This window comes from Ursus americanus, chromosome 26, assembly GCF_024610735.1.
Source record: "Ursus americanus isolate L20-20 chromosome 26, mUrsAme1.1.p, whole genome shotgun sequence".
In the NCBI taxonomy this organism is placed as follows: domain Eukaryota; kingdom Metazoa; phylum Chordata; class Mammalia; order Carnivora; family Ursidae; genus Ursus; species Ursus americanus.
The window spans coordinates 16659268-16676219 of record NC_142152.1 but is presented as its reverse complement, the minus strand read 5'-3'; the positions used below and the strand labels follow the sequence as shown (position 1 = coordinate 16676219).

The window sequence follows — 16952 nt, the reverse complement described above, 5'->3', positions numbered from 1 at the left end:
TTAAACAATCAAAATCGGTACAGATGTGGACTCAAAGGAATGGGAATATCTGATAATTTATCACTTAGTAACCTATATTCTATGCCTATAAAAGATTACACCTACAAACCAACATTCACACTGAGGATGTGACTGCCCTTTCTTACACAACTTTTAGCAGAAGGATACGGGGCACTGCAAAGGGCTGAGCAAAAGCATGGAAAGCAGAACCCCATGTAATTTGCCATGGGGCAATGTAAGTGTATACAAACTGCAATTTATAAAGGAGTTCCCAAAGCTGTAGGAGGAAAAGAAAACAATCAGCAAAAAACTTATCATCAGATACTTGGATTAGAAAATGAAAGACCTCTAAAATGTATTTTTTTTCTAATAGGAAAATGGCATTGAAATTATCTGCCCTTTGCATAAAAGGAAAAGACATGTCATAACTGCCAAAAGACTGGATATATATTTAAGTAAAGACAGCTAGCTGATTTATGGACTTGTGCTTCCTCTGTTTAAAAAACTCTATGCCCTCTATTGGTTATATGACTACTACTACTACAAGCAAAACACAGAAAGGTAGGAAATCTAGATGTTTATAAAGCTTAAGTAATTCATACATATTTTTATTCCAAGACACATTTCCCTCAAATTTAGTGCTTTGAAAACTGAATATGTTTTAAATGAAATGTCAAAAGAAATTCGGAAGCAGCAAGGCAGGAAATAAAGTTGTAATACAATTGTCACTGCCTCTCTGCCTAAGGATTCAGTAGTGTCAATGGAAACACAACACACATTTTAATTTTATGTAAATTAGGATGTGTTTTGTTGTTGAACATGTCTTCAAGACTGAAACAGAATGACTGTGTTTGCCCAAAATTGCCTCTGTAGGTCAGGCAATGCAAGGCCCAACTCACAAAACAGACACAGGATCTTAGGGGCAAGAGGTTCAGACTAATTCGGTGCCGTGATTCAGGCACTAAACACCTCATATTTAAATTGTTCAACTAATTGCAAATGAACCTGTTTAACTTCCAATTTAAAAAAGAAATTACAACCTCAACCAATTACAAAATGCAAATGAACTCCTGCATTCTTTGCCTTGATTGAAAATGATGCCGATAACCCTTGATCAGGATGTGAGCAGGATGACAGAAGTAAAAGCAGCACTTATATTATCAAGATGCCACTGCAACTGCCTAAAAGATTCTAAATGTGAACCAGACTGAACTCAAATTTTCACTGTAATGTTGAAGAAAAAATGATATGCAATTACATAGATAAGTGGTTAGTGGATAAAAGCACTTTTGTATACATTCATAATTTTTTCCTGTAAGATTAATTGACGGTGCGTCTTACAATATCTTAAAAAATATATCTAGAGATCCCTTGAAAATTACTTGCTTACTATCATTGTTCAGTTCTATCAGCTAACTTTACAGAAGGCAGAGTCCTTAAGGGCAGAGCTTTCCCTATTTGCTCACTGATGTAGCCTAAACATTTAGAATAGTTCTGGAGCATTGCAGGCTCTGAAGGACAATTTGCTTAACAAATGAAAGTATTAAGAAAATCCAAACTAATGCAAATTAAGTCTATTTCAGAGATTGTTTCTATTTTATTGAAACTTTCACTTTTTCCCCAATCAGTATAAGATGCCATACAACTTCCAACCTAAATATTCAAATTTGTGAGAAACCACATGCTTCTTTAGACAAACAATTCTTTGATTAACTTTCTGGCTTCCTCTTTGGTTAACCATGCTCACTAGAAGAGGAAATAAATGATAAAAAAGCATACAAATTAGTGACTGAATATAATACTGCAGTATTTTAGAAGCTACTTAGTACAATATTTAGCACAATACTTTGAAATTGACTATCACTAAAACCTTGTTCACATTAATGGTTTTCCATTTGTACTGCTCCCATCCTAGATTAGACCTCCATCACATCTAAATTACTGTCACAGTCTCTTAAACTGTTCTCCGTACCTTTATGTTCTTTCTTCCCCAATTCATCCCAAATGTGGCTGACCAGGCTAACTTGCCTAAAATTGGGCTTTCATTGTGTTTTGTTAGCTGTCATATGTTTCCGCTCTCTGTTACCTATCAAATGGGATAATAAATGTCAAAGTCCTTTTTATGTGGTCAGTGTTAACATGAAATCTAAGCTCAATTTAACTTATAAATAATCTGACTCACAACCTATTTCATTTAGAAAGGTAGTATGGTTCAGCAAAGAGAGTCTTAGAAAGGGAGGCAAAAGACCCAGGTTTTGCCATTTCATTTGTAAAAGGACTAAAAGTACCTCTCTTAGGGGTGGGTAATAAATCTTAGAAGCATTTTGTGATTTTCAGAGTATTCTGCAAATGTCAACATCAAACTAACTTCTGATTTCCTTCCACACGGCCTCACTGGCCTCAGTATCTACCATCTTCATTCAGCTATCAGGTTATTTCCTCCCTCCATCTATCCAGCAGCCCACAGCCCAGTTCCATTATTACCATGTCTATTTCTAGAATTATTCAAAACCACACCCACTTTTGGATGTGGTTTTCTATTTTTTCTATATAACTTAATTTTATCTTCCTACCAATAGCAAGAAACATGTCTTTTACGGATCATAGCGACTAGCATTGTTTAGGGATTCCAAAGTGCTCCTAAATAACTGGCTGATTGAAGAAAGATATTACTTAAAAGATAATGAGGCAAATGAAATGCAAGCAGAATCCTCACTAAACAGCGTATTACTTAGAGCGATACTTTTTACAGATAGGGCTATTCCTTTCAGTGATAAATTACCTTGTTGAAGAGTATGGACATGAAGAAGAGATCCAACAGCATGGTCTCTGAAAAAGCTTCATAGTCAATTTTGAAAAAGAGCACAGTAAAGATGACTGTGACATACTGATACGTAGGGCTGCTAAAAGAGGATCGTAGCAACTTCAGACCAGCAATGGTGATCATTAAAGCACCTAATCTACAGTATAAAGAAAGCACAACTCATCAATGACTGAGAACTTCAGAAAATCTAACTTCAGAAAAATCACCATTTCATTAACTATGCTACAAAATATATGCAACAAATGTAAACTGAAAATGATTTACACAGCTATGCAAATTGCATCCTAAAATAAACTTACAGTATTTCCTTTTAACAAATGTAATGTGATTGCTATTCCTTTATATAAATAAGCATGTTTTAAAAATAAGTACCAGCATTGCAATTCTAATATATCGTTCTCCAGTTTCTGGTTATTTTTATTGCTTTAATATTAATAGCATTTAGCACATAAAAAACATGTATTAAGGGGCGCCTGTATGGCTCAGTCATTAAGTGTCTGCCTTTGGCTCAGGTCATGGATTGAGCCCAGCATTGGGTTCCCTGCTAAGCGGGGAGTCTGCTTCTCCCCCTCCCAGTGCTGCTCCCCCTGCTTCTGCTCTCTGTCAAATAAATAAATAAAATTTTTAAAACAAAACAAAACATGTATTAAGGCTTACCCAACAACATGTACCTAGTCTAGTGGATAGGTTTATAGGATGACTGCATAGGCAGCAAGTGACCACCTATTTGCCTGATTTACACAGTACACAAAAACGCATCTCTCAAACTTACCATCTAATATTAAAAATTAACTTTATTTAATAAATGTCCCCTCATAAAATATTAGTTGAGGATAAGGCATCTGGAGTAGTGATACACAAGAGCAGAAACAGATGTTCAGGCAACGGAAGTTAAAGACACAGTTTCACCTGAATTTTTTTTATCTCACAGTGCTTTGCACCAAAGAGACACTCAATTATCTGCTACTTGATCAATTTCTTAAGACATTGCTTATGACAGCCCCTAGCAGTTAAACACAGATGAGAGGAGTATTGTACTTACTCTGTATCCAGTTTTTTTGGACTAGCAATTGTCTCTGCACTGCTACTAAGTTCATTGAGAACAATCAACGGGTAGATGATATTCTTCTCCACAAAAAGAAGCCACACATGAAGTTTCTCAAACCACATCATAGTGGCTGCATCTAACAAGGAGATAGAAGAAGATCACATCATCTAATATATAAAATGCAGGCATGCCTCATTTTACTGTGCTTTATTCCACTTTCCAGATACTGCACTTTTTACAAATTGAAGTTTTATGGATACCTTGTGTTGAATAAGTCCATCAGCATCATTTTCCAACAGCATTTGCTCACTTCATGTGTGTCACATTTTGGTAATCCTTGCAATATTTGAAACTTTTTCATTATAATTATATTTGTTATGGCGATCTATGATCGTGATCTTTGATGTACTGTTGTATCTGCTTTGGGATAACATGAACTGCACCCACATAAGGAGGCAAACTTAACCAATAATGCACATGTTCTGACTGCTTTGCTGACCGGGTGTTCCCCCACCCCTCTCCCCCCTTCCAGGCTTCCCTATTCCCTGAGACTGAAATTAGGCCAATTAATAACTCTACAATGACCACTTATAAAGTGTTTAAGTGGAAGGAAGAATTGCACATCTCTCATTTTAAATCAAAAGCTGGAAATGATTAAGCCTAATGAGGAAGGCATGTTAAAAGCCAAGAGAGGAGGGCCTGGGTGGCTCAGTTGTTAAGCGTCTGCCTTAGGCTCAGGTGATGATCCCGGGGTCCTGGGACTGAGCCCTGGTGTCAGGGTCCCTCCCTGCTCAGCAGGGAGTCTGCTCCTCCCCTTCCTTCTGCCTCTGCCCCCCGCCCCCGACTTGTGCTCTCTCTCTCTCTCAAATAAATAAATAAAATATTTAAAAAATAAAAAAGATAAAATAAAATAAAATAAAATAAAATAAATAAAAAATAAAAGCCAAGATAGGCCAAAACCTAGGCCTCCTGTGCCAAACATTGGCCAAGTTGGGACCGCAAAGGAAAAGTTCTTAAAGGAAATTAAAAGTGCTGCTCCACTGAAGACACAAATGATAAGACAGTGAAACGGTCTTACTGCTGATATGGAGAAAGTTTTTGTGGTCTGCATAGAAGATCAAACCAGCCACATTCCCTTAAGCCAAAGCCTAATCTGAACAAGGCCCTAACGCTCTTCAATTTTATAAAGCCTGAGACAGGTGAGGAAGCTGCGGAATAAAAGTCTGAAGCTGGCAGAGGCTGGGTCATGAGGTTTAAGGAAAGAAGCCATCTCCATAACATCAAAGCGCAGGGTGAAGCCCCAAGTGCTGATGGAGAAGCTGCAGCACGTTATGCAGAAGATCCAGCTAAGATCATTCCTGAAGATGCACTGAACAAGAGGTTTTCAGTGTGAACAGCCTTCTATTGGAAGAAGATGCCATCTGGGACTTTCATAGCTAGGGAGACATGAATACCTGGCTTCAAAGGCCAGGCTGACTTTCTTGTTAGGGGCTAACACAGCTGGTGACTTTCAGTGGAAGCCAGTGCTCATTTACTATTCCCAAAATCCTCACGCCCTTCGGAATGATGCTGAATCTACTCGGCCTGTGCACTAGAGATGAAACAACTAAGCCTGGATGACAGCGCATCTATATGACATAGTTTACCGAACATTTCAAGCCTACTGTTGAGGCTACTGCTCAGAAAAGAAGATTCCTTTCAAAGATGCTCTAAGCAATTTTCCTAAAAGGCCCAGGAAATTTGCTTTGAGAATGCACAGTCAAGTTTGATATAGAAAGTTTTTAAAAGCTTCAGAGTTCTCTAAAAAAGTTAATTTATCTCCAAACAACTGAGGAATGTACTCTCTATCATAATTCACTAACTAAAGAAAAAGTCTGAGGAAAAAATCATTGGCTTATTTAATCACAGATATATAATAAATGGTGACATAGTTATGAATTCTTATTATTTCTCTAAAATGAGGAAATATGGTATATCACAGGTCATGGGGCCAATGAACAAAGACCAACTATTTATGACAGGCAAGACAAATCAGGGTTTAAAATGGACTGGACTTCTACCTCTTTTTGAGTCATTTTATACTTTATCCAAATCTGAATAAGTAAGAAGAATTACAAGTGTTTTAAACCTCTTTTCATTGATCTGCTCTTATATCCTTCTCTAGTAGGACATAGTGTCACCAGTGGAAACAGGAACAGAGTTCTCTCTATTCCCCCCTATGCTTTGAGCTAAAAATATTTCAAAGAGAAGTCTTAAGGAGGACTGGATTGCCTGTATATAGAAAAGAAAATTTAGGGAAAGGGTAAGGACTGGAAAAAGAAGCCACAGACATGTACAGGATTCGTCAATGAGAGGTCTGTGAAGAACAGTATAGAAAGGAAGTAAATTTTATTCTGTGGAAGTTAGCATTGCGTCACTGACATTTATACTTCAACTGAAATTAAAGCATCCTGCAAAAGGTTTGAGTCATTACAACTTCAAATCTAAGTATAACAAACACAAGCCAAAGTGTTACTTGAAGATACTTATTTAACCATCATCTGCTTTAAAAAAAAAAAGAAAGAAAAAAAAATCCGCAATATTAAAAAGAGCAGTGTTAATGAAATACTTACTCCGAACTTCATACTGATTGTACTCCACTGTCTTCAGCAGAGGGTGGGAGAAGCAGTGCCATGGTAGCTGTTTTCTGAGTTGAGGCAGCACATAATGGGTTGCAAAACCCACGAAGCCAACCAATGCATACAACACATACTTGAGAGCAGGCTAAAAGAAGAAAAAAATTAAGATAATTAAGAAAATTAAAAGTGATTGAGATCCACAGAACTTCTAATTTGTCAGTTCAACTTTCTACTTATTAATAGAAAATGGCAAAAAGTCAATTTTTGAATCTAAGAACCAAACATCTGTCAACAGTTAACACCGCTTTCTTATGTGGTTTTTCTGAAACTTGTACCCGGGTTGCCCTATATGGTCAATAGGTATAGAAGTGGTGGTATGTCACATCTGACATCAATTATAAAAGACTGCAGCTTCTGTCTTGGGCTTTCTCTCTCTAGGACCACTGGCTCTGGGGAAAACCAGCTGCCATTTTGTGTGGATACTCAAGCAGCCTATGGCGACGGCCACATGGAGAGGAACTCAGATCCCTGGCCAATGGTCAGCAAAGAACTAAGGTCTGCTAAAAGCTTCGGCTGACAGCAGCCCTGTATGACTGTAGCATCATAACACAACCCAAACTTGGATCATCTAGCTAAGCTACGATCAGATTCATGACCCAGAGAAACCATGAAAAAATAAAGATTTGTGAAAACTGAACAAACGAAAAGTCATATATTTCAGCATTATGGATAAATATTACAATCGAATAAAAAATGAGTCCAAAAAGTTATTTTCCCCCCAATCAAAAGATCAAAATGATTCTTTACCTGCAACACCGTGAACACTGTGCTTACATGAATAGCAAAATATAGCACACCAATAACAATGCATACTACCAGGTCAGACTGTAAACGCTCACTCTGTGGAACAAAACAGAATTATCCAACAATTACTTAAAATTTTAAAAAACGTATTTCTTTTATTCCCACTGACAAAGAAATATTTTTCCACTGATCCTATTCTTCCAGATAGTTCTTATACATAATAATTGGCTATAATAAGCTTTTTCTTCCCCAATTTCCTGATATTTTGGGTTCACACCACAATACCAAGGAAATGAAACTAGTTCTACCACTGTATAAGATATTACAAGTCTTTTATTTTACTTCAAAAGATTTTATTTTTTAAGTAATCTCTATACCCAACGTGGGGCTCGAACTCACAACCCTGACATCAAGAGTCCTATGCCCTACTGATTGAGCCAGCCAGGTGCCCCCATAACAAAGTCTTTTAGAATGAAGACTTTCTCCCCATTGATCTGTAAGTCTGATTTTTACATATGGGAAAAGGAAATGAGGTACTTAAGTCACTGTGTCAGTTATAGGGGATACTCTTTTGGATAACAAAGTTACATTTTCATTGATTTTTTAAAATGTTGAAACTGCAGGTCTTATTTTACTTACTGGATTTTGACTCTTTGAGTGGTTATAGTAAACCAGAAACGTTTCAATATCTTGACTGCTCATCAAATGACCCACAGATTTATGCTCATTTCAAGCTAGATTCAGAAATATCTTACTACGTTTAACATGAAATGTCCTTTGCTAACATGGAAACTAAAGTCAGAAAAATTTGTTTGAATTCTATTCTGAAGCAGTTTTGTATTTCTAAAGTTTCTGAGAATACGTGAACAGCTCAAGTTCAGTAAAGGTAAATATTATGACTAATTCAAGACCTATATAAATTCAGTTTTTCACAAATAGAAATAATCTAAAATAACTTAGAAAAAACTATTTTATGCTTGGTTCCATTAAGCAGATATGAATCTATAAAATTCATTTTTCAAATAATTACTAAAAGAATCCAGATAACATCAAATTCACTAAACTAGAAAATTTTTAAATTACTACATTTTCTTAATTATATTAAATTAGTACAGATAACTGCTCTTGCCTTCAATCTGAAAAATAAACACACGTACACTTTTCAGATAGCCCTAGAGGAATAAAACACACTAAAAGACCAGCAGATGATTTATAAGGACATCGTTTTTATCAACAAGAACAATAACAACAAAACCTGATTTATGTTAAAATATGCATCTTTCAAATCCTAGTTTAAACTGAATAGGATTAAGAATTCTATAAATAACTAAATTACTTCATTTCAACTAATCTGAAAATGAATGTTTAGCATACTCTTTTACACAGAAACAACCTCTGAGGAATGAGCATTTAACAGGTTAAAATTTGACATAAAGGCAGTCAATATACACCTGTACACACATTTTCCCCAATTACAAAAGGCCTTCATTATATAAAATGATGAACTGTCTAAAATTTACATCTTTCAGGTGACTGTAAAAAGCTAAAACTTACAACAGAATTTCTAAGTTTTTCAGGCAGTGGATCTTTTACTTCAGACAGAGGGTCTTCTGGATTTTTCTCTTCTGTTTTTGGAAAAATCTTGGATTGCACCAAAGAGCTTTAAATTAAAAAAAAGAAACAGAAAGGAAAAGAATTAATAAAAAATACATTCATAACCTGAAAACCAGTACTTCAAATGACAGATGAAGTTTACAATAAAAAGTCAAAAGTGTTCTAGGGGCGCCTGGGTGGTGCAGTCCGTTAAGCGTCCAACTCTTGGTTTCTGCTCAGGTCCTGACTTCAGGGTCCTGAGATCAAGCCCCAGCTGCCACACTCAGTGAGGAGTCTGGTCGTGATTCTCTCTCCCTCTGCCCCTCTTACTCATGCACACATGCTCACACTCTCTCTAAAATACATACATAAATCTTTAAAAAAAAAAAATCAAGCATTCCAAGTGTATTTAATCATTAGCAAATGATAATGTCTAAAGAGTTTACAATGCTATAAATAAGCATACAAGGAGAATATTTTTATTAAAATATATTTTTAATACTTTTTAGGAGAGAAAATGCTAACAAATATTGCCAGCCAAACTGGTTAGAGTGAACCAAAGTTAATATATTTGAAACACAATATAGACTAAGTCAACAGCACTTTGAGAAGGCAGTGGGAAAACAGATCTTGAAAGTTAAAATTTCAAAGAAATGCGAACTTATTTAAATTTCTTTAATTCGATAACAATTGATTTCACTTACAAAAGTACAGATGGATCACTGCTTTGTCGGCTGAGATGATAGGATATTGCCACTAATAAACCACAAAAAATGGAGAAAAGTACTGGAATATGCTGGCCATCCCAAGAATCCTGTTGGGAAAAAAGTTTCACAGAACAATATGCATCTAATTCATCATCTATCACATAATTCTTTTATGTCAGTATTTTGGAGGAAGATAATTAAATATGCCAAAAACTTTTTGGCCATATTATTAACCGTATTTTATTCCAGATAAATTTAGATTTATTACTTTCTGATGAGCTAGAATCTAACTACTAGATCTTCAGATTTCTTTTGGTACTAAAGCTCTGTTTATACACTAAGAATAATACATTTGCTTCTGATACATGCTGCTGTCAATTTCTTTCATATTTCAAGTGGTATTAAGCTTATGGTAAACTACATTCTCCCTTTAGAAAAACGAAATAACTTGGGGCAGCACATGTTTGGTTATACATAATAATGGAGTGGGGAAAAGGCAACACATGGTACAACACGTTAAATAATTAACAGAAGAGACACTGCTGTGCTTTTATCCTGATACCTTTGCTCATAATAGGCCATTATTTCATCTTCCAGAATATTGAGCAGGCATTCAGTGCTCTTGAATGATGAACTGCATATTCCCCAAAATAAATAATGCAAAGGCTAGCTTCTAAAGCCAACCAAACATCTGGATGTGGATATGTCACATCATGTCTGTTCACTGTAATATTTCTGGAGTCTACTAGCATGGTGCTTGGTAAAGAGTAGGTAATACTGATAAAAGGAATAGTTAATAGTTCTTAAGTATGGCCAGAGAGGTAAGCGGCATTCTATTCCTTCTTCTTTCTCTGGGATTCAAGAATGGGAAGTGGTAAGCGTGGGAATCCAAATAGTAGTTTACTATACAATTTGGTTTTTTTCCCATTTAATAATAACGTCTGGAAAACTGTTACACATCACAACATACAGGTCTTTTTGTAATGGCTACATCAAAATATCATTATCATCATACTGAACACTATGTGTCGAGCTCCATTCTTAGATCTTTGCTAAGTATTTCCTAAACAATTCTTATGATCATCCTTGGAGATATATACTATTGTTCCCCAATTTATAGATGAGAAACTCACACACAAAGAGTTCAAGTAATTTGTTCAGTTAAGTGGTGGAGCCAGGAACTGAACCTCCTGATGTCTGGATTTACTAAGAAGGAAGTTAAACAATACAGGAGTTTGAGAATGAAAGAGAGATAAATACATAAGAAAACAAAGTAAAAGAGAAAACAAAATGTATGATGGAATAGCATTTGCACAGTGATACTAAGGGAAACATATCAGCTATATGAGAGAGACGAGGAAGACCACGTGTGGTAGAGATATGCAGTGAGAGGTGAAAGAACCTGAAGCCTACAACTTCCATAAAGCACAGTCCATGGATAATGCATAAAACTTGACAACATATAAGAAGTGTAAGTTAGTTACTTAGACACCAGGAGGCAAATACCAAAAGAATCAACTCAAAGAACTGAAAATGGTTAACTCTAAGGAAGCGATAAAGAGGCAGGGGATGGTTGTTTCTGGTGATAAGTCTTGTAGAAATATCTGATTCTTTGAAAGACATACATGTACAACTTTAGGAAACATTAAAACTAATAAAAAGATGTCCAGTACAGCTGCTTTAGAAAACTGGCAATTCCATTTCTAAGGATTTACCCAAGAAAAATTAAAACATATGTGTGTTCATTGCTTTATTCATACTATTCCTAAACTCTAGGGGCACCTGGGTGGCTCAGTCTGTTAAGGGTCTGCCTTCGGCTCAGGTCATGATCCCAGGGTCCTGGAATCAAGCCCCACATAGGGCTCCCTGCTCAGCGGAAAGCCTGCTTCTCCATCTCTCTCTGCCCCTCCCCCTGCTTGTGCTCACTGTCAAATAAATAAATAGATAAATAAATAAAATCTTTAAAAAAATATATTCCTAAACTCTAAACAACTCACATGTTCACCTCTAAGACAGCAGAGAAGTTGATATATGCATACAATGGGAGTAGGGACGATTTAAAACTAAATGGGATATTTCCTGCAATAAAAAGAAACACATAATGTGGATGAATCTCAAAATGTTCTATTGAACAAAATACACCAGCTACAAAGAGGTATGATTCCATTTATATGAAGTTCAAGAGCCCCAAATCTGCAGTAAAAGTGGTTGGGGCAGGGGGGACTGAAAAAGGAACATGAGGGAAATTGCTTATGGTGATAGAACTATACCTTGCCTTGAGAAGGGTATGTATTATCCAGGTATATACACTTGTTAAAACTTATCCAATTGTGTAATTAAGATGCATGGATTTCACTCTATGTAAATTTTTCCTCAATTAAAACAAGTGTTTGGAGAAAACTAAAGATTCCTGCCTTTATTGGACAAATGTTTGACACTACTTTTTATTGCTCTCAGACAAAGGAAAAGCAACTTAAATTGATCTCAAAATCACTTACTTAGATCAAGAATTTAGAATAATCACATATTCAATATAATTCAAAAATATTTAAATAGAGAGTAACTACAACCTTTATCGAATCACTAACTTAAAAAAACAAAAAGCAAAACAAACCCACCACCTCTGAGTTTTCAACAAACTCTGATTCGGAAGTGGAAGAAAATTCAGCAACTATGAAAAACACAAGGGAAGCTGGATTTGTTCTACCCACTTGTAGTGGGTTGGAACATTTTCTCTTCACTCTGTAATGGCCCAAATTCTAGCACTCTCTTAAAAATATGAAAACATCTAGAAAGTATACACATATTACTAGAATGTACTAAAGTTGTTTTAGAAAAAAATTTCAGCTTTTAATGAGCCAAAAAGTTCAAGGAAAAATGAAAGAGCAAACACAAGGAAAGCAGAAATCAAGAAATAATAAATGTGGATGCCTGGGTGGCTCACTCAGTTAATCCCTTTGGCTCAGGTCATGATCCCAGGGTCCTGGGATTGAGTCCTGCATCAGGCTCCTTGCTCAGCAGGGAGCCTGCTTCTCCCTCTGCCTGCCGCTCCCCCGCTTGGGCTCTCTCTCTCTCTCTTTCTGGCAAATAAATAAATAAATAATCTTAAAAAAATAATAATACTAAATGTAAAAGTCTGTATTAGTGGATTAAAACAAACAAACACATTCCTAAAGGTATGCAATGTCTCCCAATGCATCTAACTGCCCAGAAGTAACTAAGGTTATCATTTTCTTGTATAGTCTTCCATTATTATTCTATGTATATACAAGCCACTGGATGTATTTAAAAAAAAAAAAGCACAAAGGAAACACCCATTTTTGGGGATATTACCTTATTTTTTATTAAAACACACACACGAAAATGTGATATATATATCACATCCACACAGGAATATTAATCTTAAAAAGGAAGGAAATCTTGTCATTTCTAACAACGTGGATGAAACTGGATGGCATTATGCTAACTTAAAAAAGCCAGACAGTGAAAAGACAAATAATGCATGGAATCATATATATGTGAAAAAAAAATTTTTTTTAAAGAAAAAGTCGAATTCATAGAAACAGAATAGAAAAGTGGCTGCCGGGAACTGGGAGGTGGAAACAGGGAAAGGCTGGTAAAAGAGTACAAACTTTCAATAAAGGTGTAGGTGGGGGGTGTGAGAAATGAGTGAAAGTGAAAAGGTACAAACACTTCTGGTTAGAGGATAACTAAGTCATGAAAATGGCGACTGTATTTAATGAGACAGCATTGCATATTTGAAAGTTGCTAGGAGAAAGATCTTCAAAGTTCTCATCAGGATACACACAAAAAAAACTTTGTAACTGTGTGCTGAACAATGTTCACTTGACTTATTGTGATCATTTCACAATACATACAAATACCAAGTTATGATGTACATCTGAAACAAATATAATGATATATGTCAATTATACCTCAATTGAAAATTTAAATAAACAAAATTTTTTTACAAGGATGAATAAGGTCTGAGGATCTAATGTATAACATAATGACTATGGTTGATGACAGTATATTGTATAACTGAAATTTGCTAAAAGAGTAGAACTTAAATGCTCTCACCAAAACAAAAAAATATGTGAGGTGATAAATGTATTAATTTGATGAGGAGAATCCTTTCATAGTGAATCAAATCATCACATACACTTTTAATACCTTACATTTTATTTGTTGATTATACTTCAGTGAATCTTACAAAAAACAAATGGTTTGTCTTGAAAATCATTCCACATTAGCACATAAAAATCTGTTCTAAATCTGCAGATTTATTGTAATGGGTGACATCTAAAACTAAAACAGTGTAATGAAATACCATAACCAACAAAAAAGGAAAAGAACATCTTCCCGCCTGCCTTACGATACACGGTTCTATTTGACAGGTTTATAATTACTGTTCTTCTACTAGAAAATTATAGTTAAGTAGCGCTTTGTACACGGGCTAGAAAACTTACTGCACTGTTACCTTCTACGATTTCAACTTCCAAATAACCTCTCACTCTCCAAAACCTGACTCCTGAACGCTAGGATGGTTTACAGGTAGTGAACCTAGGACACTTGCGTTTGGAGCGCCTTGCCTCCAATTCCTTCCTGGGTTCAGCTCCATCACGTATCTCCCTCTCTACTGGGCTTCCCCTCCCCTTTTAAATGCAATCAAGTCTCAAATCTTTTTAAAAAATAAAAACCTGAAAACAACCCCCATTATGTACATGTTACACAACTATGTTTTAGAAAGTATATCCTATATTTTCTTAATATTTATTCAAACCCAACCTTATATTAATCTAGCTTCCTCAGCCAAAACACCAAAGAAGCTTTTTTGTTGAAGTCACCTATAACCTGTTAACTGCCAAATTCAATAAAAAGTTTTTTCAGACAATCCTGTCTCTGCCGTTTCCTTTATAAGACTCTGTTCTACCCATCACTTAAATACTTGCATTTTCCAGGGTTCTATCCGTATCCATTTTCTCTTGTTAGACCAGGTCAGCAGTCTTTTACTTACATTTTCATTTAGTTGATGAATCCTGTATCTTTTAATCATTACCTCAAACCTCTCCACAAATAACTACTTACTATGCATCCCTGGATACCCCATAAATGTCATCAAATGAATGTGTCCATCTGTAAACAAACATCTTCCTTGCTAAACTCAAAAGATTTCCAATCTTAGGCACTAGTATCACTATTTAACCAGCTGTTCAAGCCAGACCTTACCCAGAAGTCCTGCTGGACCCTCTTCTGGCTTTTCTCTCTTAATCCATTACAGTCCCCAAATATATTCACTGAATCCAACTTTAGCTAGGTCCCTCGTAATTTCAAGATTACAACACGACTCACCCCACTGCTGATCCTTCCTGCTTATATTGCTTATATTATATCTCCTTTCACACCAGAGACCAAGTAATCTTTCTGAAACCCAATACTGATCATTTCTTTACCTTACTTCAAATATTCTGGTGGTCTTTTAAAAAAAAAATTATGATGGTCTCCCATCTCCACCCAATATGTTCAGGGTAAGATATTTCATAATCCAGCCACTGCTTATCTTTCCAGCCTTACTGAAGGCCATCTTTCCTCATGCACCCAAACCTCCGGCAATTCCAAATTATTTGCTGTTTCCTGTACATACCACACTACCTTGACAACTCCATGGCTCTTCATCCCTTGTATCAACTAGCTGATTTCTGTCTGACTGTCAAATATTGGTTAAAAAGCTACCCCCTTGGAAAATTATCTTTAATCCCTTTTGGCTAAATAAGGTGACAACTTAAATACCTGTACCACTCCGCTTTCACAGCCTTCATCATTCTCTACTGAAGTGTTGGTTGACTTATTAATCATAACTAACAGACAAGCAACTTAAAAACAGGAAATGGTGTTTAGCACATTCCTGGGCACACAGCAAACACTCCCTAAATGCTACTGAATAAATGATGAAAAAAAGGATGCTATGAGTCACTTGTCTTAGTCCTTTCAACCCTATCATTCTCTGATTGTCTTGCATTAAGGATAAAAATAAAAATAACAACAGGGGTTGAGAGTTGTTTACAAGAAATTTAAATTTTTTATGTTTACAACTTGGTGGCCATCTTTTTAAAATGCAGCTAATTAAGGCTCATCCAGATCCTTCTAAGCCAATAATGACGTTAAATTTCAGTGCATTAATTTTTACTAGAATGTATCTTAAACTGCAGTCCTTGCACTTGTGTTCACAGGTTTTAAGAAATCGTGATGTGAATAGTAGTTATATATATTCTTAAGTAAAAATCTAAAATTGATTTCATATTCTGTTACTACCATGCCCACCTCTATTCCAGACCAACCTAGTTTTAATAATCTGTTTCTAATTCTAATATTAACCGATGATTACTACATGGAAAAGGATTTACTTTTAATAATGGTTAACCACGAAATTGCTTTTAAATTCAAAGTAAGTGAGAATGAGAATAATATTCAATACACGAAGATCATGGAAATTAATGCAGAAGTGGCTGCAGGGAGAATAGGGGATGGGGGCTTAAATCATTTTTAGTCAATTTAAAACAATCTTCACATAGAAAAACAGCCTAGTCAATTTAAAACAGTCTTCACATAGAAAAACAGCCTTACAGACAAAATCGTACCATAATGTCTTGCTCACCTTTAAAGCTCCATAACACAATCCATACAGTAAGGCTACGGCCACAATGCTACAGATAAAACTGTAAAGTGCTGCAAGCAAGCTTGTAGTGGCTAGACAGGAAAGGGACAACATTTAATATTTTATAGGCATTTATAGAAAAAACACATCTTAAAAGTATTTAAAATGTTGTAATATTGACTACAATGAAAGATCCACTCATCTGACTTTTAAAAATTCAGTTATGTCAAATTCAGTTATGTCATCCTATCCTTTGAAAAGATTTTGAAATGACAAAGGTTTACTACACACAATTTTTGATACAATTTTTGATACAATTCACCTTATAAGTAATGAACATTTATACATGGCAGAAAAACTGTACCTATATTATGCTTCAAGATTGTATCTTACTATTTACAAAAGTATGGGAAAATGAAGCTTGCAGAGGTTTAAAAGAACTGGCAATGTATTAAGTACCCGCCAAAAGATATTAGTCTGTGTAAACAGAACTTGTATTACCCAAAGAAGTAAATTTATATTACCATGTGTCAATTAACTCTCACAAAAAAGTACAGATCTGACTAATTACTAACTAACAACAGCAAAAAACAGATCCACCTCCTCAATAAGAGGTTTTGGGAAGACTGGACAGCTACACACAGAAGAATGAAACTGGGCCACTTTCTTACACCACACACAAAAATAAACTCACAATGATTTA

The 16952-nt window shown here is 35.5% G+C and overlaps 1 protein-coding gene across 11 annotated transcripts in view; it reads right to left on the bottom strand.

Moving 5' to 3' along the window:
• PCNX1 (pecanex 1) overlaps window positions 1-16952 on the bottom strand; it is a 167489-nt gene that overhangs the window by 34373 nt on the left and 116164 nt on the right. For all 11 annotated transcript variants that reach the window (XM_087856073.1, XM_045807892.2, XM_045807895.2 and 8 more), the window contains 8 exons: window positions 16250-16341; window positions 9592-9701; window positions 8849-8954; window positions 7298-7390; window positions 6485-6635; window positions 3867-4008; window positions 2783-2960; window positions 169-277 (listed from right to left, as the gene is read on the bottom strand). In XM_087856073.1, the coding sequence (XP_087712199.1) occupies window positions 169-277; window positions 2783-2960; window positions 3867-4008; window positions 6485-6635; window positions 7298-7390; window positions 8849-8954; window positions 9592-9701; window positions 16250-16341 (981 nt within the window). The remainder of the gene's footprint in view (window positions 1-168; window positions 278-2782; window positions 2961-3866; window positions 4009-6484; window positions 6636-7297; window positions 7391-8848; window positions 8955-9591; window positions 9702-16249; window positions 16342-16952) is intronic.